The sequence below is a fragment of the Seriola aureovittata genome, chromosome 4 (genome assembly GCF_021018895.1).
Source record: "Seriola aureovittata isolate HTS-2021-v1 ecotype China chromosome 4, ASM2101889v1, whole genome shotgun sequence".
Taxonomy (NCBI): domain Eukaryota; kingdom Metazoa; phylum Chordata; class Actinopteri; order Carangiformes; family Carangidae; genus Seriola; species Seriola aureovittata.
In genome coordinates, this window is record NC_079367.1 from 22,695,176 (window position 1) to 22,718,562 (window position 23,387).

Sequence of the window (23,387 nt, forward strand, 5' to 3'; positions counted from 1 at the left end):
ATATTGTGTAACATCGTGTAAAAAAAAGTGCATAAATCTAACTTATTATAATTTATTATTAGAAATACATGTACAATTACGTTTGTAATTTTTAATAAAACATATGTCTGTATTAGAAACAGGTCTCTCTCTCTCACAGACACACACTTGAGAGGCAAAAACTCCTGCATACTACAAAATAGAAAAGGCAAATATACATCGTGACCTGGCCTGTTTAGTGCAGACAAGTTCAGACTCCACAAGCATAAATGTTAGCTGTTCTAGTGGAAGTGTTCAGTGTCAGAGAAATTCTGTTCAATAAATGAACTGTTACACTATGTGTATTTATCCTCCAAATAAATCAATTATTGTTGTCGTAAGATGAATTAAAAACACATGCAAAATCATATGAGAAGTATGAAAACTTTTACTTTTAAATAAAGTGAAATAGAAACAATTACAAAGTGACTGAGTGAAGCAAGAGCCGTCTCTAACTCTGCTGTTGTCCTGTTATGTGTATTCTGTGTGGAAATAATTAACTAAATTAAAAAAAAAATGATTACATAGCATTTTGAAAACTGATATATTCCCATAGATATGTGTCATTTGCATATTCAATTAAGCTATTTACATTTATATGAATATACAGAGTAAAACTGAGACAGGATAACATCCATCAAAGTGTTGAGTAGAATCCTCTGATGGTTGTATACTGATTCAGTCAAAGATGAAATCAGCCTTTTTCTTTCATCTTGAATCTGCCTATAGTTCTTGAAATACACAATGAAATACATGCTTAAATATACTGTACTTCCCCTAATTAAACATTTTTTTAAATTTTTTTATTTATTTTTGAGGGCAATTATGAAACCTCTTAACTACTCAATATGTGATAAATACACAAAATATACAATCTTTATATAATCTATACAGTTGATTAGACCACCTCTGAATGTAACCTTGAATTTGTCCACTAGATAGAGCCAAACCATCAGAATTAAAATAAAGTGGAGCCTGAGATGAATGTCCACTTATACTTTCAATTTTAAATCAAAAGACATAGGCTGTGGTGGTGATGGGTTTTGACAGTACTTGAAACTATTATGTTTCATTAATTTTAACACAGTACAGGATATCAGACACCCAGTGAGTAAGATCCAGATCCAGAGTTCTGCTTTAAGTGAAAACATATTTCATTGCTTGTTTAGAACTAAAACTTCAGACTTCCATTAATTTGCAGTATTAGTGAATTTTGATATATTACAGCAACACCTTTATAATGACACTCAAATAATTTCCTCTGTGTCACTTTGCATGTCATAGCTCTGACTGGGTTCCATGGGTAGACATACAATATCCTCAAATACGGGAACATAGCTGCTATAAGGTAGATGCATATTTAAAATATTTTCCCATCGCTCAAACATCCTTGAGGGAGTACTGTCATCTTTATGCTGACCTGCAGCAGAGTGACAGTTGTGTTTGAATAATGTGCTCACAGGCAAAATGTCTTGTTGTCTGAAGCTGCGTGCAAAGAGGCTTGACTGGTAATGTCCATCTTTCCTGGTGCTGATGACAGAAACCTGTCTACACTCCGACTCGGAGCAGGTGAATGTGCTGTCTGTTTCACTGTCAAATGAGACATCCTCCATCGTGGTGGACTTGGTGGGTCCACACCTCAGGGATGCTTGATGTGACATTGTTTGCTCCAGAGGAGCATTTATTTTACTAATTTCTTCAAAGGTGAGGCATTGCACAGGTTCCAGGAGCTCTGGTTGTGGGATCTTCTTTGTGTAACAAGGTGGTGTATTCTGTGGCTGCTCTGACAGTTGCTTGTTTAGGGAGGCCACATGTTGAGGTTTTGTTGGACTCTTTGCCTTCACTTCGCTGGAGCATTCCTTCTTAAATCTTGTGAGTAGCATCTTCAAATCTCCCCACCGTTTAGGATCAGCTTTCGCACACTTTGTGCTGTACCAATGCTTGTGCCAGCTGAGCTCGAGGGAGGTGTCTGAATGAAACGCACTAGAGATGCTGCCGATTTCATAATACTCCAGCTCACTGTTGGGCTCCGGCTGCACACTTGACAGACTGGCATCACAGTAAAACTCCACACTTGACCTCTGCAGATCAGCAGTCACTGGGTCATGTTGTTTCTCTTTTTCTGCAGGTGCAGCATCCGTGAGCGTCATGTTGTCATCAAAACAAAAAGTTACATTGTCTGTCCCTCGCTCTGTCTTCTGTGGCAAACTATCAGGCTGACACTTTGCGTTCTGCCGCCTCACTCTGTAAAGGGCGAGAAACATTCCTATAATAACCAGGATAGAGATTAGAGGAAGAATCACAGCTATGAGCCACAGAGGCACACTGCCCTCTGCCTCAGAGCACTGATCACGGCTTTCTGTTGTAGAGATGCAGATATCGCAGGCGTGGTCGGAGACATTATGCAAACAGATGCAGGACCTGTTCTGCACAGCGGGTCCACACCTCCACCGGGTTTGACACTGTCCAGAGAGACAACTCCTCCTGACAGTGTCCTCATCAGAGCAGGGGGAGGGCAGACAGACACCTGGAGAGATGCAGCTGGACTGGAGAAGAGTGGGGCTCGGCCAGATGTCCACCGTCACACTGTGTCCGCTGACAGGCAGAGTGTAACCGGTCACATTGAAATACTGAACACATCCACTGAACCCTGTCAAAAAAAGCATGAAGAGAGTCATCAGTGGTACTCAAAGTGCTAAAAATGCAAGGTGACCACTTCATGTAAAAACAATGGTTGCATCTAGAGTCATTTACTTAAAAACCTTGCTCCTCATTTAAGTAATTCTGCTTACACTTTATTATACATGTAAAGGGAAAGGGTTGAATAGAACACAAACTCAATAATCTATTCCTACACCAAACAAAGAGACAACCTAACCTGATAAAAACCTCCTGTATGAAGTGAAGTAATAAAACAATGTGTTGCCATGTAAGATGCACAGGCGAAATATGACAGCAGCAGGCAAGACGCAACAAGAAACCTTTCAGTATTTTGCCTCTTTAATGCCTCTTGCTAAGAATATTTACATCTACATCTAAAGAACAACACAACAAAGATGATCTTTTCTTTTAGATTTTATTTATCTTTTCACATGTTCTGTAATATGACGATTAACAGTGCTTGTACAGAAATTATGGGTCCAAGATTTATTCATTGTCAGTAGAAAAAGAGTGTATTGTTATGATCATTATGACTTGGCAACTATCTAAAAGAAAAACTCTTAAGCAGATATGATCAGGTAGCAAGAATTCTTTTAAATCTCACCTGACTGTTGGAGCTTTGAGTCGCCTGTCAGAGCCGCACCAAGAATAATCTTTTCCACACTAACAGGAGTGAGATCCATTATTCGGTCGGTGATGTTCAAGACTGGTTTTCCATCCAGAGTCAGAAAAGTGATCTGTCCATTGCTGAACAAGGATAGGACATGCCAGACCCGGTCAGCCACTGTAGAGTCCACAGTGAACTCTGACAGGTGTCCGGACAGCGTGTCTTTGGACAGGAACACAGGTTTTCTGTCTTTTATCTGAATGACACAGAAAAAACTGTTTTATGCTACGAATAAAAATACAAGATGAGTAGATATCTAAATGAGATTCATACCTACCTTCAGCATGATATATCCTGTCTGTCCAGTAACAAACATTAATGCTCCATTGTGTTTGGTCTTGAACTTGATGTTAATCACTGTTTGGTGTCTGTTGTTCCCCTCTTTCTCATCATCCAGCGAGTCTTTTAGCAGGTAGTCTCTCTTGAATCTCTCCTTTATGACATACTCAATATAGTCGTTCCCATCAAGTCTCAATACAAATTCTTCTGATGATTCTGTTAAATGAAAGGAGTAAATCTTTATCTTTCACTCATGATTCAAAAATAAATACTCAAAATAAAACTCAATTCTATGAAAAAAAAATATATACTACTAATACTGTATGTGTTTAGATTCTCATCCATTATGTAGTACAATCAGGGAGGCATCTGATTAGTTTCAGATTTATTCTACACATGAAAACGACCCCAAACACACAGCCAGATTCATAAAGAGCTGTCTTTAGCCACAAGAGGAACAATGAGTCCTACAGATTTTGTGATCTCAGCATCAGTCTGGCATTACACGAAGAGACAGAAGACACTGAGACAGCCGAACCCCACAGAAGCACTGTGGAAAGTTCTCCAAGATGAGTAGAACGACCTACCTGACAAGTACTCTTAAAAACCGCGCAAGCACACTGAGGAGAATTGGTGCTGTTTTAAAGGCATAACATGGTCACACCAAATACTGCACTTTGTATGAAGTTAATTGACAAAACTTCAGTTTTACATATATACAACTACATATACTTCTTTTCTTCTTCTTTCGTACCTTCGGCACAGTCGCTTCCAAAAAAAGGACTCTTGCACTCACAGAGATGGTCAGACCACAGGTCGTGGCATACACCACCATTCTTACATGGGTCGCTGTGACATGGGGAAACTGCTGTTCGAGGACACCTTTATAAAAGAAATATAGATACAAGACATGTTACTGAAATCTACACATAAACGAAAACAAAAGAGGTATATTTTCTGTGTTAAATGAATACTAAGGACTGAGCTGTTTGTATATTTAGAGCATCTACATGTTTTAAGTGTTATAAGCTTACCTATCAAGAATGTTATATGTCACAAGGGCCATAGACTGTGTCAGCTGGATGCCATTAACATGAATGTTTCGGATACATCCGACAAAGTCATGGGTTTTTATCTGAGCAGGATGCAGTAGAATAAATTCAATAGTCCTCAATCCTCCAAATGTGATATAACTGTTGCCAACATCTAGGCTCCTGAGTGTGCATAAAGACATAGAGAGGCCATCAATAAATATTACACATACTAAAAGCAGAAACTGTGAATTATGGAAAAGCAGCAATGATATTTCACTGCTACCTCTCTGAGCCACTGCCATGACTCTCTGAAAAGCAAAATCCATTGTTCTCAACATCTGTGCAGTTGTCCACACGTAAAGAACCCATCTGTTAAATGCAAATAGCACTACATCAGTCTTCAGACTCACTTCTCCAAATTCTAACTTAAAAATACCGTCTCATTAACCTTGTGTATGTGCCGACATATTTAAAACTCACATTACCAATCCTCCTGGCAGTGACAATGTGAAAATATCCATCTGCCACTTGTTTGTTTGTCTGCAGCCTCACAGGTCCTGAGCCCAGGTCATAAGAGAGATGTATGGCCCCGTCCAGTATCTCCAGTGCAAGGAACTCCCTGCTGGACGATCCTCCAGGGCTGTAGAGGAGCAAGGAATTTCTCTGCACTGTCGCAAACTCTAGAGAGATTAAATTAGCCCTGCGGTCTAATGGGGGAAACTCCATGAAGGACAGCTCCTCAAAGCCGAAACTGTGCTCCTCACAGTGGACGCCACTGACTCCTAAAACAGAGACAAAACTCTTAGTACAGTTTAATAAATGAAATGTTTTCAGTTGTAGCTTGGAAGAGTCTATTTTATGGAATGAATACATTTATTCACTTTCTTGAAAGTTAAACAAGAAGATCAAAACCATTTTGACATTCTGTCAATTAAATACAAGGCTACAGCCAGTAGCCGGTTAGCTTAGCTGCCTCTATAATGGCAAATTGTCACTTTGATTTTTGTATGGATTAAACAAATCACATTTAATTGATTAATCAATGAGCCTGGCAGGGGCATTGTTATTAGCTCTGAGCAGTACTAGGCTAATTGTTTCCCTGTTTCCAGTCTTTATACTAATCTAAGCTAAGTGGCTGCTTGCTGTAGCCTTATGTTAAATGGACAGATATTAGAGTGGTATTAATCTTCTCATCTAAAGTTCTGTAACAGAGCAAATAAATGACCCCCCTCCCCCCCAAAAAAGAAGAAAAGTAAAACATAATTTTATGCATTATTCTTACCAAAGGGACAAAGACAAGAGAATCCAGTCTGTGAACTAATGCAGCTGCCGTGGATACAGGGTGTGGAGCTACAGTGGTCTATGAACTGCTCACACATTTCTCCTGGAAAAAGCAAAGCTCTGACTTTAAAGAGATTCTGGCTTCTATTCATGTAGTATAATTAGATTTTTTTTAATATACCAAAGTCTACCTTCATATCCAGGCACACAGTGACAGTAATATCCATCCTGTGCGGGAAGACATGTCCCTCCATTTTGGCACTTCACCTTCAGACATTCATCTACATCAATAGAGCAGATAGAGCCAGAAAAGCTGCTCTGACAATGACAGTAGAAACTTCCTGCAGTATTCACACATGTGCCTTTATTCTTACAGGGATTCACCTCACATTCATCAATGTCATCTTCACACAGTGTCCCGGTGAAGCCGGCTGGACAGGTACAATTAAAAACCTCTTTCTGCGGTGACACAAAGATGACAAGCAGGCTCTCCAGCACAGCAACGTCCTGGCCGATGTAAATGTTTTTGTTGCACACTGCCCCGTTCTGACAAGGGCTGGTGAGACAGGGATCGCTGGTGATGTGAGATATCATCACATTGGTCTGAGACTCCAGTAATTTCTTATGTCCTGCAGAGATGCCACTCGCCACTTCTCTGCTGAGATATTCACCATTGTAATTTTTGACTGCAGCCAACAGAAGGATTTCACTACCAATAAGTTTGATTCCAAATACATGAGTCTTAGAGGCTTGTAGGTTAAACAGACTGTCCAGAGCTTTCACAAACCTCAAATACTTATTAGACAAGAACTCTTCCATTGAGGATGATGACATATAGAATAATATACAACTGTCTATAGAAGCATTTGTAAAACCTTTGTAGTTTACATAGATGCTGTTGTTGACTGGGAAGTGAAGCTGGTCCGTAGCTTCGATGGTGATATTGAATGTAGCCTCGCCTTGGAAAGGAGACGACCACAGCTCACATGTGCCATTAGGTATCGTGAACATGTTCAGTGGCCCGCTTTTGATCCCACAGATAAATGTATCAGACTCATCCTGATCCTCAGGGTGGACGTTACCAATCATGCCACCTTGGAAAGAACTGCCAAAATATTTGACCTCGATGAAGATATTTCTGGGCAGTGAAGGGTTATCGTTTTCGTCCACAATCCTGATGTGGAATATTGCTGTTGATGACAGCGCAGGAGTCCCTGCATCACTAACTGCCAACAGAACCCGATATGCAGAGATTTGTTCCCGATCAATGGGTCTTGTGGTGAATAAAACTCCATCAGGAGTCAGTGAAAAAGCGCTGCCTGTTGAAGGACTTACCAGCCAGTAGGTAAAAGGTCCCTGGTTTGGTGGCAAATCAGAGTCAGATGCATTTAATCTGGCTACTACGGTGCCTTGAGGCTGATTTTCTTTCAGCTGAGCCTCAGTTAATGTGAGTTCGGGGGTGTTGTCGTTAACATCAGCAATTGTCACAGTGACTTTAGTGGTCCCAGTGGCTGGTGGAGAGCCGTTATCAGTGGCTGTGACAGTCAGGTTATAAACTGCCCACAGTTCTCTGTCAAGTGGAGAATTTACTGAAATAACACCACTGGGTGGATCAATGGCAAAAGAGAAGTTTGTGTTTCCACTTTCAATGCTGAAAAAGAAACGATTCCAGTCCAAAATGGAGTCCTGATCCAGAGCGCTCACAGTTATCACAGATGTCCCAATCGGGCTGTCCTCTGTCACATTCGCCAAATAAAGTGCAGAGGTGAACATGGGTGCATCGTTTGTGTCGATCACACTGATGAGGACCAAAGTTTCATCTACATCCATGCCAGTAATGACCCCAGAGTTCTTTGCCAGAACTTTTAAAACTATGCGACTGTTGCCTTGTTTCCTCAGACTGCCAGTTGTGTATATTTCTCCAGAAAGTTTGTTGATTTCAAAGCCAATATATTTATTTTGGCCAAACATCAGGTAAAACACCTGACCTTCAGAGCCTTGGTCATAATCTGTGGCTGTTACTGCTCCAATGATAGTTCCAACAGTCACATTTTTATATACTGAAAAGTTAAACTCTCTTTTCCTGAATGTAGGTGTGAACTCGTTGATGTCTGCAATTTGGATGACGACATGAGCCAGAGTAAATAAATTATAACCGCCAGCGTTTGAAGCTTTGATGGTTACATCAAAGATCTGCTCTCGCTCATAATCAAACACATCCAAAGTAGTGATTGTGCCATTTCTTGAGTCAATAGCAAATTTATCCACATGACCAGCAATGATAGAGTAGGATATTTGTGCATTTATACCTGCATCAGCATCAGCAGCCTTGACATCTAAGACATTTGTTCCAATTTCAGAGTTTTCAGGGACTGATGTGAGATATTCGGAGTATGAAAAGACTGGAGGATTGTCATTCACATCCATAACAACCACTGTAACATTTAACATGCTTTTTCTAGAGACCCAGCCACCATCCGCGGCTTTGATTTGAAGCTGATGAATAACTTCTTCTTCAAAGTCAAGCTCTCTGATTAGTGTTAGAAGCCCAGAGGCTTCTCCTACAGAGAATGGTAAATATTGATTTTCTGGGGTAATGCAGTACATGATGGCACCATTGGGACCGTAATCCCTATCTTCTGCTTGAATTCTCCCAATTACCGATCCTACCGGCAAGTCCTCAGGGACAGAGAAAGTGACAGCTGGCTCTCTAAAGCTTGGTGAAAATTGATTCCTCCCAGTAATTTCAAAAGTGATTTCAGTCTGCGATGATAAAGGTGGGGTGCCCTGATCTTTTGCCACAACTATTAAAGTGAGAAAGGAATTTAGGTTCTCTGTCAAACTTTGCTTTAACTTTACTTTGCCATTGTCAGGTTGGATCCAAAAGAAATCCGAAGCATTATCTTCATTTAAAACATACTCAATATTAGCACTGCTACTATTGACATCCAGATCTATTGCTGCAAACTGGATCACCTCAGTTCCTGTAGCCATGTCATATGGGATCGCAATGAGAGGCTGTAGAGGCAGAAACATCGGCGGGTAGTGATTATAAGGCTCTAATCTCACAGTGACAGTGGCGTTGCTATACAGGGGAACAGCGCCACAATCAAAAGCCATGACTGTAAATTGGTAGATTTCAAAAGCAGAATGATGCAACATCAATGGCTGCTTCGTATAGATTTGACCAAAGGTAGCGTTCACCCAAAACTCCTCATTTGGAGGCTCAATAACATATAAAATCTCACTGTTTTGCCCAACATCTGCATCTGTAGCAAGAACCTGCATAACAAACACCTCTTTATCTTTTGTCTCAGGGAGGACAGCGTTGTGAAAATGATCAGAAAATACTGGTTTATTATCGTTAACGTCTGTAATGACTATAGTGACGTCCGTGCTTATGATCCATACTGAATCATTTGCACTTACTTTCAGGACATAATGATCCTGCATCTCCCTGTCCAGAAGTCTTTCAACTGTGATGTAGCCAGTGGTAAAGTCAATATTAAATGGAATATCATCATTTTGGTCAATTATGGAGTAATTAATAACTGCATTTGGACCAGTATCATCATCAGTTGAGGTGACTTGTATAACTGTGTGTCCAACACCAGCGTCCTCGGGAACCTCTGTGAGAAAAATCTGTGAAAAACGAGGTATGTTGTCATTTCTGTCTAAAACAATGATGATAACAGTTGCTCGGTCTCTATGAAGAGGATTGCCTCCCTCTGCAGCTTCAACTATCAAGCTGAATTTAGGGATATTTTCTCTGTCTAAACTTGCAGTGGTGCTCAATAAACCATTTTCAGAGTCAATTGCGAAGAGATGATCAGTGTTTCCTTCTGTTATGTTGTACCGCACTGTGCCGTAACTGCCAGAGTCGGCATCAATGGCAAGAACATCACAAACCCAGGATGGCGGGGAATTCTCAAAAACCTCACACCTGTACTCGGCTTGAGTGAACTGAGGGAAGTTATCGTTAACATCGCTGATGTTTATATGAATTTCTGCAAATGATGAGAAAGGAGGCGAGCCAGAGTCTCTGGCTTCTACCAATAAAGTAAAATCCTTTTTGTTCTCATAATCCAGAGGGTTCTCCACTCTCAGTGCTCCACTTAATTGCTCCACATGAAACATGACTTCAAAGTTTCCGGAGGCGAGATAAAAAGAGATGGGTTCAGCTCTGACACTCACAGCAGAGACCACAGCCACTAATGTTCCCACTGGCTCGTCCTCGGAGAGGGAATAACTTAGAACATCCACATTCATCTCTGGAAAGTCAGAGACGTTCTGAAACCTGATACTCATGGTGGTGCTGTCAAATTTAGGATTTTCTCCAGCATCTTCCACATGTATGTTGACAATGATATCTTCTGTTCTCCTGAGAGCACTTGAAGTGAACACGGTGCCACTGAATGGATTGATGGAAAACAGATCGGAGCTTTGTCCATATAATGAATACTGTAGTTCTGCGTTCATCTCACTGTCTTCGTCAGTTGCTCTTACTGCACAAACAACCGAGCCTGCAGGGAAAAAAAACACAGGACATCTCACTCATCAAGACAATGTTACCCAGAGTGAAATATAAAACGGTGGATGTAACATCTCTCACCTGGAGCCATTTCGGTGGGCACATAGGCCACATAGGGGCTGTTCGTAAACCGAGGCCAGTGGTCGTTAATATCGCCAATGACCACAGTGACAAGCACTGAGCTTGACAGGGGCTGAGTAGGATGCTTATCACTGCCAATCACTGTCAGCCTGTAGATGGCTACTGTCTCCCTGTCCAGGACATCAGTTGTAAACAGCTCTCCAGATGTTTCCTCAATAGCAATAGGTATATCAAGCTTCTCCATGAAATACCTGAGGGAAAAAATGCCATACTCTCTCAGCGTATAGCAATAAAATGTAAGTAAACTTATCGTATACAACATCCTGGAGGCTTCTGTCACACATGGCATAACAAGAAGTGAAATCAAAGACCACAGCCAAAAAGTGTCACTTCAACAGCAACATTATAATTCACCAGAGCACCTGTCAAATATCAATCTCAAATTTTAAGTACTTTTTACCTTATTTCCCCACTGACACCCTCGTCAATGTCAGATGCCATTATCATGGCAAACACTGTGCCTGTGGGACTGTCCTCTGACACTATGGTGTTGTAGTCTTCCTCAGTAAACTCTGGGCGATTATCGTTGATGTCATCCACTATGACTTGTACAGTAAGAGTACCTGTTAAAGGTGGCAATCCTTCAAACAACAAAGTGAAATTCATTGTCAAACAGTTTTAAGTGATCGTTCAAACGGGTAATAATCTCTGTAGGATGTGAACATACAGCATTTGATAAAAATGTCCTGCAATTTAACTTGGACTTAATTTACCTGAATCAACAGCAATAATGGTGACGATATATAGTGATTCCTTCTCTCTGTCCAGGCTGTGTAAGATCTGAAAAGTGCCATTGGGAGTGATGGAGAACAAACCATCACTATTTCCATTCTGTATGAAATAAGTAAGTTGGCTGTTGACCCCCAAATCTTTGTCCAAAGCTGAGAGCTGGTAAAAAAAAAAAAAAGAAGACCAAAACAATCTGGTAATTAATATCAAACATTCTGTAATCAATATTCACTGAACTCTTCCGTGAGAGAGACCTAGCAGCACCTGATGTGTTAGCTGAGCGGGATCCTCCTCATTCTCCATGACGTGTAAGATCAGTGTTTCTGGAGAAAACTGGGGTGCAGAGTCGTTGATATCCAACACTGTGACACTGAATGCAGCAGTAGTGGATCTGGGTTTGTCCCCTTGATCTACACCTGTTATGAATAAGGTGTAGTTTGACTCCCTCTCTCTGTCCAGTTTATCCATGACTGTGAGGACACCTCGAACCGTGTCCACCACAAACGGACTCGCCTGGGTCAGCAAGTACCGCACTTGTCCATTTGGCCCGATGTCTCGATCATGAGCCCGGACCAGGAACAAGCTGGTTCCTCTGGGGATGTCCTCTCTTACTGTCAGATTGTAGGTGCTTCGTGAGAACTCAGGGTCATGATCATTCGCATCTTCAACGTGCACCGTGAGATTCATAGTTGTTGCCATCCTGGGTGAGCCTCTATCAGTGGCTGTTATAGTAATAGTCAGAGTATCTACTTGCTCCCTATCTAATGTCCCCTCCAGGTATATTATTCCACTTCCGTTATCGATGCTGAACGTGCCTCCAGAAATGCTGTTTAAATAATACAAAACTTCCCCGTTGGATCCAGTGTCTTCATCCTCAGCATGTACAGTCATTACAGCAGAATGAAGTGCAGTGTCCTCTGGTACACTGACACTTTTGGCTGACACAAACAATGGAGCATTGTCATTGACATCAATAAGCACCACGATAACATGTGCTGTGCTGGTCAGCTGTAAAGACACAGGATGGACACAGTCATTGGCTGTGACCGTCAGATTGTAGGAGGACTGTCTCTCTCTGTCTAACTCTTTGTTCAGGCACAAACTACCAACTGAGTTTATGAAGAACTCTGTCTCTTCATCTCCATCGACAACGGTCAGTTTCAACCCTCCATTGTCACCTGGCACAGAGGGAGAGATGAATGACATGGTTACAAATGACAGAGTGCCCTTCTCATAATGGCTTACTGTATTTTTATATATAAATCAAGGAACAGAATATTGCACTTTACATTTGACATACTGATACTAAGACATGTTTACTGTCAAGTATACTAATAGTATACTTAAATCAGAGCATTCATTAGCAGTTAACAAAAGAGGCCAAGAAAAGAAGGATGTCACTTAAGTTTAATGAGCTTTTCAGGCAATATTTTCAGCAAGACTCAATCAAATAAATAAATAAATAAACATAGAGATAAATAAGATTCATGTCTCAGTTTCACTTGCCAAATGTTACATGAGCAGCCAAGAAATATGTGAATATTATTTCTGCCTTTTTACACTCGGAGGGACAAATTGGACGTGCAGTACGAATTGTCATGTAAAGGTCAATCCAATTATTGGGACACAATTTTTCATTGCAATAATTTTTTACTGCAATGTTAAAATGAAAGATGTGGATGAGGCTCATAGTGTGTATAATGTAAAAAAAAAAAAGAAATGCTGTGACATGTGGCTATAGCATCGTATTAACTTTGGCTGAACTGTGAAATGTGGATTTGACCCCCATTAATTGCATAGACCCATAAATCCCTCTCTGGAGGAACAGGTCTTATATGAAAAAAGGGATATAGGACAAATCATATATTTGTAGTACATGAGCAGTAAGTATAAGGTATGAATAGACTTCTTCAAGCAATTTGTGTACAGTAAAAATAATAAGTTTATTTCTTTTTTACAGCCTCAATTGGGGAATTCTCTCAATATTTTACATTTTGTTTAACAGTGCTTCTAAAACAACACACAGCCTTTCACAATCAGCCTGTACCAGATACAAGGCCTGTTTTTCAGTCATGGCCGTCGGAGGGAGTGGTTCCCAAGCAGCGCACTTACCCTCGTCTTTATCTGACGCATTCAAGGACAGGAAGCAAGTGCCAACCCGTGTGTCTTCCAGCAACGATGCAGAAAAGGTATCCTGACTGAAAACAGGGGGGTTGTCGTTCACATTCAACACACTGAAGTACACCCTGACACTGGACACCGGCAAATCCCCCTGCTGCACCGCCACTGTGAGAATGTAGAATCTTTGTGCTTCGAAATCCAGGCTGCGGGATAATAGGAACTCCCCTGAGAGGGGGCTGAGGAGGAACAGGTTCTCTCCGTCATCCTCCTGCACTGAATATGCGATAGGCGTGTGACTCTCAAATGCTGTTTCCACTTTTCCCACAACTGTTCCTGTCAACACATTGGATGATGAATAATTACTGGGTGATGCACTGACTGTGGAGTGACAAGAAAACATTTGGCAACATTAATCAACACAGAAGGACCTTCAGCATCCTACAAATAGAAACGAGGATAGTACTGATCTTGAGTTACGAGTCAAATAAATAATATTTCAAAAACTATCATGTAATACTCAAATTAACTCTTGTCATCAAACATTATGCATTTGTGCCTAATTTACATGAGGAAGGCCTCACTGCACAGTTGACTAACCTGGTGCTGTGTCTTCTTTCACTTCAAATGAATAAACAGTTTTGGAGGAAGCCATCTGTGTTCGCCATCTGTTGTGAGACTGTAAACTGACTGCGCCATGCTCGGGCACAGCATCAACAGATGTATAATACCAGGAGGGAAGCATATGCTGCCCTAAGACGGTATCTGCAAACTGCCTCACACTGCTCACATTCACTGTATTTCCAGATGAGGGTTCATGAGAGGATGCAGTGTTAAACACCTGCAAAGGGAACACAGAAAACAGAAAGAAATGGCTCTCAGTTTCCTGTTAGAGTGAAATATGTATAAATATGCCACTGTTGAAGCATCTAAATGCACTGTAACCTTAACAATGTCATTAAATTAGACAGAAATGGACATATCTGAACATAAATTGTAATTCACTCACTGCTGAGACACATGAACCAACAGGCCAACTTACCAAAAAATGAAACATAAAAATTGTATACTTCCTCCTTTGTCCAGTGGAGTCCATCATAAAGTTTACTTCCAAAGTGCTTTGGTCATAATTGCACAATCATGTATGAGAATAAGATCCTCAGCAAAACAAAACAGAGATGGCATTAAAAAGTGAAGTCCTGGAAACTGCACAGCATTACCTCCACACAAGACCAACAAATGGAAAACTATAAAAGCTGTATCCATAGTGATTAGTCGACCTCCTCAGCTTGTAATCCTGACTGGCACGCCTCTTTGACATCACTCTATGCAAATCCTGCAGCAGAAAAAAAGTTCTTCTCACACTCCAAAATGCTGCACACTGAAAGTTTGTTGTTTTTTATACATATTTAAAAAGAAAACATGCCCCCATAATCTTTAAATAAATTATGCCACATGTCCTTAATCTCTTTATAGAATGTGCCCAATTTCTAGGAAGTAAAAAAAAGAGCAATAATAATACACCCTATTATTCTTTGCTGAATCAGTCTGTTTTATATTCTCTCCGTGGATTTTGCTATTGAGGTTCCTCAATGTAGAGATGAAATGGACTCTTTGAACAGTTGCCTGCAGTAAGGTAGCCTATCGGGAGGCTTTCTTGCTGCATGTCAGATGGAGGATTCATTCAGAGACTGCGAGGCAGTCATTCAATGAGTGAAAGGAGAGAAAAGAAAAAATAAACAAAAACTGTGGCCCTGAATCACAGGTCTCAAAAGAGAGTTGACATGTCACTGTAGCACAGCGTGCTAAAATTCAATTTACATGAAGAGATTGTTAGTGTACAATTAATTATAGTATATAACTAGCATTGCCAAAATATTTCAAATAAAAGTTTCTCTCTGTTATTAAAAATTAAATTACTGCCTCTTATGTGGTTAGATCCACGGTTAAGCAAATTTACTGTTACTTGCCTGTTTCTGTGTGAGACCCACTGAAAGGAGACCACTGTGACTTCATTCATATTTGCAAATGCTTTTTGAGAGGAGGTCCTTTGTGTGGCAAAGGGCAACACTGGTGAGAACAGTCTGATAAATAGACATGTGAACCCCCCTTTAAGTGATTGTGAGGCCACCGTGACTGCTAGGACTCCAATTACAGGCAAAGGGAAATCTATCTCAGCAAAGGATCACAAAGGGTTTCAACCTGGACTCACTGGGGAAGTGCTCACACAAAACACATAAAAGACTTTTATCTGGGCACTTTGGCGAAACTGAAATAAATGCACAACAAATTCTTTGGATGTGGTCAGTATAACTCAGCCAACGGTTGGGATTGATCCTCTTTTAGTCACCAAAATGTTTCCATTTCTATCAGCTATAGAAACGGGCAGGGGAAAGACTTTGATTTATGAGATTTAGGTGAGACTAGTGAACTGAAGCCCACTCCATGTTTTATTTCTCATTATATGGTGATTTAAGGGCTACTCTTTTTAGTCAAATGTGCTTACTCTATGATGACTTCTTCTAGATGAATGATAAGAAACTGGAGCTGTGTTATACAGGGGAAGCCTTTGTGTGGCTGATTTTATTAGAGCTCAGGACAGAAGACAAAGTTCTTTGTGTACAATGAAATGTAGGCAAAGTTATGTAAAAGTCTCCCCACTGCAACAGTATTATTTTATTTTTTTTGTTCTTGTAAATCCATATGGATGGATGCAATAAAAAACTTAACCACAGTTAAAACTTTTAACTACATACACTTTTAAAACTGACTTCATCATGGCGCCACCTTCTGGATTTAGCTTACTCAAACCACAGTACAATGATCAAACACAGCACTCTTGATGTTCAAAGCAATTTGGAGAAAATCCAAAAGCAGAACTGTGGAAGTTTTGCACAAGATGGGATACTAATCACAGCCTACACACAAACACACACTAATTTCCAAATAAATGCAATAATCCTGCAGGGCAGTTATTCATTAACTCTTTCCATATCACAGCCATTGAGATATGTTTTTGGAACTAATAAATTCTAAGTCATATTTAACTGCATTCATATCATTTCCTGTTTCCAATTTCTTGGTCTGCTGGTCAAATATTTCCCTAAATCCAAATATACGGCTTATTGGGAGGCATTATCATGTCACAGATATTTAAAATGTATCAGAAAGTGTAAGTAAAAATGAGTTGACATCACCTAGTTATTTCTAGTTGTTTAAAATAGCAACTCACTGGTTAATTTATCATCAGCAGAAATGAGAACAAAGATATGTCATGTTACCGTTGTTGTGCAGACATAAAGGTTTTAAAAGGAAAAGCCTCAATCCCCAGAGTGTCTGAATTATTCATACATGTACTTGACAAACTACATGTTGTCCATGTTGGATCTTTGATAACTGATTGGGAGCCTTGGAGATGTTGAGACAAATAAAATTAAAGAAAGAAAACCCCAAAACAAATCAAACTTCTTAAAAAAAAACGACCTTTATTGAAGACATTCTTGAATGTCGACAGCTGCATTTGATATTAGAGTGGTATTCAAAGAACAATAAAAAGACATTGGGACAGCACATAAAAAAATATTTTTCAAAATAAAGAAAAATACACTACCAACTCAGAAATCTCATTTTTGAGTTGTAACACCTATCGACTAGTTACTTTCATACTGATTTGTAGTCTTCCTAAATTGTTACAGAATATGGCAGGGATAAAGAACTACCACTAGAAAATCTCAACTTAAGATATGTAGTGTTAACTTTACAAAAAAAGGAGCATAACACTGTACATGTTAAAAACATTAAATATACACATGTTCTTGTTCAATCTGACTTCTGTTTCAAGATGGTGAATTGAGTATATTAGGGTTATATGGCATAAACAAAACTTCAGGTCCCATCCCGATGCAATCTACTCGTCATCGTCGTCCTCATCGTCATCGTCATCCTCCTCTCCCTCATCTTCTTCGTCTTCCTCATCATCGTCATCTGCCGCAGCAGCAGCAGAATCCACTTTGCCCTTTGTGCGGTAAGCAACAATATCCTGTGGAAAGCATATCAAATGCGCTTTTAGCTACAGAGAAACTTGTTCCTTTACATGCTTCAAAGCTAAGAAGCCCAATTCATTTAACAATAAAACATGTTTGTCAAATTAGGAAAAATAAGTCTCGCTTCAATTGTACGATCTCTATTCACCTTGTCGTATTTCTCCTTCAACTTGGCAGCCTTCTTCTCATACGGCTGCTTGTCCTCTGCAGATGAGCTATTCCACATCTCTCCCAACTTCTTTGCTGTGTCTCCGATGGAGAGTCCAGGAGTCTCACCTTTTACCTTGGGGCGAAAGTCTGCACAGAATAGGAAGAATGCAGACCTGTGGGGAAAAAAGTGTCCCGGTGTTTAAGCTATCATAATCCACTTAGCACTTAGTAAGAAAAAAAAACTTATCAGTGTGGAGCAAGTTGATTATGGTACGTACGGTGGTCTCTTGGGGGCATTGGGGTCCTTGAATCGCTTCTTCTTTTGGCCCTTGGGGGGAATGTAATTCTTCATTTCCCTCTCATAACGCACCTTGTCTTGTTTGGCCATATCTTCAAACTTGCCTTTCTCTTTCGGTGACATTGTCTTTGGGAAAACACAAGCAGCTTTAGACAATCTAGATGACACACACTGCTAGAAGCAAAATATTGGATTCAGAGATGTAAAAAAAGAAAAAAAGGAAAAAAAAAAAAAAAAAAAAAAAAAAAGACACCACCAAAGGATTCAGCATTGAAAGCGATTTATTTTACCTTCCATCGCTCAGAGCATTTCTTGGAGAACTCTGCAAAGTTGACACTGGCATCAGGATGTTTCTTCTTGTGCTCCTCTCGGCATGTTTGCACAAAGTAGGCATATGAGGACATTTTGCCCCTCGGCTTCTTTGGATCCTTCACCATCTTGGCTTTCTAAATACAGAGGAAAAAAATGTTTTAACTGAATGTGTCCATGTCCACTTATGCATGACAGTGGGAGTATCTACATATCCCCCTAATCAACTGTCTGCCTCCTGCTTTGTCAGTCCCATCTATTGTTTAAATCTGGGGGGTGGGGGTGACAGATGATCCATTGTATGAAAAGGCCAACATGATGCTTCTTTTAAGACTACATTCTACTACACATTAGTTTGCTCCTGCTTTCCTTCCAGCATCCATCCACACACACAGATATAGTACAGACCCAGTGAAAAAACAACTCAATGCGTTTTCTCATCTAGCAGCATCTCATTGATATAACATGCAGATAACCGGCTTGGGGTTGCAGATGAATACATTAGCATTAGCTTCCACCGCCTTTGATTGTTCGGTAGCTGCTAGCCACTATGGCTCCTTCTCGCTTTGTGTCCCTCTTGCTTTCAGCTAGGCTAGTTAGCAGTAGCGAGCTGGTGTGCCACAGAGCTCATTTCAGGAGACGATTATTAAAATGGCTGATTACACTGCTAACAATGGCCACCCGACTGTTTTCAAAAACCCTCCGCTCCTATAGCAAATTTAACCGGCCTCTTTATGGCCTGTAAGGCAGATTATTGGATTTAAAGTTTGACAAAGTGACGATGATCTCAGTGAGAGATGCTCCGCCTGCATCACTGGATCCGGGCTGCCACAGCACCAGTCAGCGGTGTTAACCTAGTTATTCTCCTTATAGCTAGCGTTAGCTTTTAAGAATAGCAACACGGCCAGACCAGCCACCATTGTCAGGCTAACATGGCAGGCTATACGAGTTAGCGGTTAGCTGGTAACACCAGCGGACGTTACGCTAACCCGAGCGTTGTAAACAGCTTGGTCATTCGGGGAGCTACCCCGTGTTTAGTTATTATGTATGGCCGCAGCTAATGTCAGTGTTAGGTAACTACGTAGCAAAGTTAGCAAGACTGTGATTAACATCAGCAGGAGCTTGTTACTGTGTTAGCATCCTATCCAGCTCAGTCATGCGACTAAACATGTAAAACACCGACGTATACTGTGCGAAGCACATCGCAGTCCACTGTTTCATTCATAAATAGGTACACATTAGTCGCTTTGTTAATAAGTTGATACTTCTGATGCTTACCCCTACAGCGCTATATGAGGCCAGCTGTGCGTCGGTACGTCTCAAACAATGGAACGAAAAGCACCGTCAGTGCGCGGTCTTCAGGCTGAGCGGATATCTCTGTGTTTATCCTGTGTGTTGGGCTCTGGCTGTCGGACATTGGCTGCCGCCAACTCCTTTGAGTATCTTATTGGACACTCTGTGTCTCAGCCCTGCTTGTTGTACGGTTGGTTGTCCAAAACACGACAGGGCGATGGCGCTAAACTTGAATGACAAACAGTCAGTGGTTTCATTTTAGTCAAGGTGAAGATGCATGTAAATAGAGTGAATATGGGACTTGAAACTAGGGCAGAATTGTGTAGTGGAATAACTACCCATATCCTTTATTAAAGTAAATGTAGTAAAGTAAAATTACTCCACCAGGTACCTATCAACATATCAAATACATAACACTTGTTTAGAGTGTTATGTTGTTATCTTATGCTACATGAAATGATATTCCTTGATTATTGCTATTGTATATTAACCTGTAGGCAATAGTTGACGCTGTAGCTGGTCTGGGTGGAGCTAATTTTTGTTATTTATTCGTTTTTTTTATTTAATTTAATTTTTTATTCATTATCACAGGTTAAAATCCAACCAATGGCAAATTGATTACACTGAAAATAAAGCAAAACATCTTCTTAATTAAGACATTAACATCTTTTTTTTTTTTTTTTTTTTTTTTTTAAATCTTTTAATACTCTACTTGAAGGAGATATAATTTGACCAAATTAGATGAAAACCCCTTGAAAACTGACATCTGCTTGTAATATGTCATAAATGTAAAAATTTGAGCTTCCTACAAGCGGACTAGGTGCATTTACCTTATGTAAAGTTAAATTTACAACAGTCCATAATTAGGCCTATATAAGATGATCATATTTTTTTATTTAAAAGCTTAATCTGCATAGTAACTATAGCTTTCAAATAAATGCAGAATAGCAAAAAGTACAATATTTCTCTCTGAGATGTTGTGGAGTTCAAGGTTATAGCATGAAACATACAGACATAAGCAACAGACATAAATAAAGCATCTCTGGCAATGTTTAAATTTTAATGCATCATCACCCCTGCCGAGCAGCTCACAGTGGCCATTCAATTGTTGTAGGTCTCCATAACCACAGCACCTAGAAACATCCTGCTGCGATCAGCTCTGCTTGTAGATAAAGCCAATACCATAAAGTGCTACTTTCTAACATGGCACTTTGCAGCAAGCCACCCATGAAGTGAACTTTCATCTGGCAACGGGAATTGAAAACAACTGTAAGGCAAAAAAGGTGGTCACCAATGGCAACCAAAGGTAAAGCTAAACCAAGGACATGTTAGGATGGAAAGAGGCTCCTTAACTAACTTAAAAGGAGCTTAATCTAGATTTTAAGTTTTTTATAATTTACAGTTAATATTGTCCTAAAGAATGATGCTAAAAATGAACATCTGTCAAAAATAATATTATATGGCACAGTTTTTTGTGGTAGAGGTGCAAACACAGCAGTTATCTATCAGAAAGTGTCAGGCATCTTTAGAGGAAACTATGGTTTACAAAGCATTTTTAGCTTTTGGTGCACAACCATTATTATGGAAAACACAACAACCAGTTTTAGCAGTAATTTGTTATTTTCTTGGTTGATTTAAATGATTTTCTTTCTTTACTGTGCTTCATATAAAGAATTCAGGGTTGTGATCTAATCATACTTTTTTTTTGGTAGAGGGCAAACAGTGGTGGGATCCATATGAAACATGTCACAGGAGACAATTCGTCTATCAGCCAAACTCCACTGCAGAGATTCTGCTGTAAGTTTTATGGGCTTCAGGTTATTTGTTTGTTTGTCTGTATAATTGTATGTCTATCTTGATGTGTGTGTAGGTGCCGAACGTCAACATCATTTATAGACTCTTATTCAAGGTCTGGACCTTTTGGTTCAACTGTGTACAATAAGGAATTTTGCTGGAAGCCAGCTTGTAAACCTGAATGCATTCGAACAGGAACAGCCTTAGGACAGAGGAGAAACAACCCACATCCCAGTCAGGTTGGCATTTAGGCTGTGTTAGCCTCAATTTTACATTACTGGTTGAATGCCATGCTTGACCTCTCACAGTGTATTGTAACCTTTAAATCAAGCTGTTTTCCCCAAGTCTTTCATGATGTGGAGGGTGCCTAGGGATGCCACACAAAGCCCTGAGTATGTCAGGTTCCTTTGCAAATGTCCCCCGTCTGAGGGAGAGATCAGTAAGGCCTTGACAGCACAGTACCGCTCCACCTACAGATGTGACTTCATGGGAATGCCTCAAGGTAGGACAAGTCTGTTGGTTCAGTCTAGGTAACGTGAAAACATCCAAGACATCCAAGCACTCAGGCATGTCCAAATCAAACCATCACTGCAATCATAATATTTCTCTCTACAGTTTATTTTCCATTTGTTGTGGAATTTGTTTGACAGGACATGACCACATTAATAATGCAGGAAGAAGACTTATGCCTCTGCACAGCAGGCATCTTGTGCCGCTCTCTACTGAGACAGAGATGAGGGACAATTATCGCCAGCTAAAGCAAAGCCGTGACGTTGTGGGCAACCAGTCTCACTACAGCTGCACCAATCGCAACGTGGCGGCCTGCTGTGGTATAGGTACAGTCCACTCAAAAACCATCGATGATGCACATAAACACAGTTCTAATGATTTCTATTGACTGATCCTCTTTATGTTGCAGTTCTAACTGTTTTGCAAAGGCATGTCCACACCCAGCAGAAAGGATCAGATTTGACAACCTATCAGAGGTTTTGTGGAAAGAGAGTCACTAATGTCACATCTGCAATAAAGTCTCTGCTGCCGCAGGAGCTGCAGCAGTTACACAGTATTTTACCTGAGGAAGGTTGGCATCATCTTCTGCCTTCGAATGTTTGAGTGTTGATTCTGACAGACAACTCATGAGCTGCATCTTTTGACTTTGCAGAAAAGGAAGCTGTGAGAACAGTTTTGAGTAAAGATGCTCATCCAGACAAAGGAGAGAATGTAAATAAACTTCCAGCTGTTGTGCTTAATTCCTGCTCACCAGAGTGGATATCAAGCTGGCCAGGACCTCTCTGAACCTTATTGCTAAAGTTAGTGGTTTGTATTTCTTGTTTTTCTGTAATTTATGGTAGGGGTAAAAATGAAATGGATAATGATAATATATTAAAAGCATCTCACAGAATTAATTTGCTCATTTTTGCGTGTAACTTGTGTGTGGTGTGATAATTAAACATCTCCCTGAGATTAAAAGATATTTGTCTGCCTTCATGTCTCATCGCCCCCATATTCTGCTATCTGACATTATGCAGTCTGTTTGCAGCTCGATAACAAGGCTGAATAAAACTTGTTGCATCGATTTAATGGATTCTGTCTGCACGGAGTGTCACCAGCAGTAACACTTTTTGATTCATCATGCTTCTGTTTTACTCTGTGAAATTCTGTTTTCCATGTCTCTCTAAAAGGGACATTCATTTTGTTTTATTTTTTTGTTAGATGTATTTATTCTCATGGCAGCTGCAATAAAATGTAAAAGAAAAAAACAGAGCACAAATGATTTAATTATAGTTACCTGAAAATTGCTAAAATAGTTAAATGATTGAAGTAAAACAGTGATATATATTGTTGGTTTTAAACAAGATTTAACGTGGTGACAAAGCTGCTTCCCCCTCTGTAAGCACAGGGTCTTGTTTGTGGTTTTGTACTCTCAGTTGTCACTCTTGGTTTCTTAGTTACCATGGGGCCACCTGCTCTGCTCAGGTGTAATGCTAGAGTGAGTGTCAGGTAGACTAATGCTAGATCTGTCTGATTAACGTCTGTTTGG

General features: G+C 40.2%; 2 protein-coding genes across 3 annotated transcripts; both read right to left on the reverse strand.

Annotated features, from left to right (window-relative positions):
• Positions 1 to 36: 36 nt before the first annotated feature.
• LOC130167856 (protocadherin Fat 4) lies at positions 37 to 14,726 on the reverse strand. 2 transcript variants are annotated; one of them, XM_056374365.1, is made up of 16 exons: positions 14,502 to 14,726; positions 14,060 to 14,300; positions 13,454 to 13,795; positions 11,606 to 12,519; positions 11,326 to 11,500; positions 11,013 to 11,193; positions 10,553 to 10,803; positions 6,132 to 10,463; positions 5,942 to 6,043; positions 5,140 to 5,441; positions 4,943 to 5,028; positions 4,660 to 4,839; positions 4,380 to 4,507; positions 3,624 to 3,841; positions 3,284 to 3,542; positions 37 to 2,668 (listed from the first exon to the last, which is right to left on the reverse strand). In XM_056374365.1, exons 1-16 carry the CDS (start codon positions 14,556 to 14,558, stop codon positions 1,266 to 1,268), a joined length of 9,171 nt encoding a protein of 3,056 aa, XP_056230340.1. In that variant the 5' UTR covers positions 14,559 to 14,726; the 3' UTR covers positions 37 to 1,265. The 2 variants fall into 2 exon arrangements, with proteins under 2 accessions (XP_056230340.1, XP_056230339.1); XM_056374364.1 differs by having other exon boundaries at positions 13,454 to 13,840.
• Positions 14,727 to 16,923: 2,197 nt separating this feature from the next.
• hmgb1b (high mobility group box 1b) lies at positions 16,924 to 19,696 on the reverse strand. Its single transcript, XM_056374366.1, has 5 exons — positions 19,538 to 19,696; positions 18,241 to 18,396; positions 17,931 to 18,076; positions 17,651 to 17,825; positions 16,924 to 17,498 (listed from the first exon to the last, which is right to left on the reverse strand). Exons 2-5 carry the CDS (start codon positions 18,385 to 18,387, stop codon positions 17,367 to 17,369), a joined length of 600 nt encoding a protein of 199 aa, XP_056230341.1. The 5' UTR covers positions 18,388 to 18,396; positions 19,538 to 19,696; the 3' UTR covers positions 16,924 to 17,366.
• Between the last annotated feature and the right edge of the window lie 3,691 nt (positions 19,697 to 23,387).

Bases quoted from the DNA above. Each gene is read 5' to 3' on its own strand.
- LOC130167856 (XM_056374364.1), bottom strand. From the start codon at position 14,558: ATGATGGACTCCACTGGACAAAGGAGGAAGTATACAATTTTTATGTTT. The intron at 4,508-4,659 runs GTAAGCTTATAA...TCTTTTATAAAG, and splicing joins ACATATAACATTCTTGATAG to GTGTCCTCGAACAGCAGTTT. The intron at 3,842-4,379 runs GTACGAAAGAAG...TTCATTTAACAG, and splicing joins TGGAAGCGACTGTGCCGAAG to AATCATCAGAAGAATTTGTA.
- hmgb1b (XM_056374366.1), bottom strand. From the start codon at position 18,387: ATGGTGAAGGATCCAAAGAAGCCGAGGGGCAAAATGTCCTCATATGCC. The intron at 18,077-18,240 runs GTAAAATAAATC...GTTTTCCCAAAG, and splicing joins AATGCTCTGAGCGATGGAAG to ACAATGTCACCGAAAGAGAA. The intron at 17,826-17,930 runs GTACGTACCATA...TTTTCCCCACAG, and splicing joins AATGCCCCCAAGAGACCACC to GTCTGCATTCTTCCTATTCT.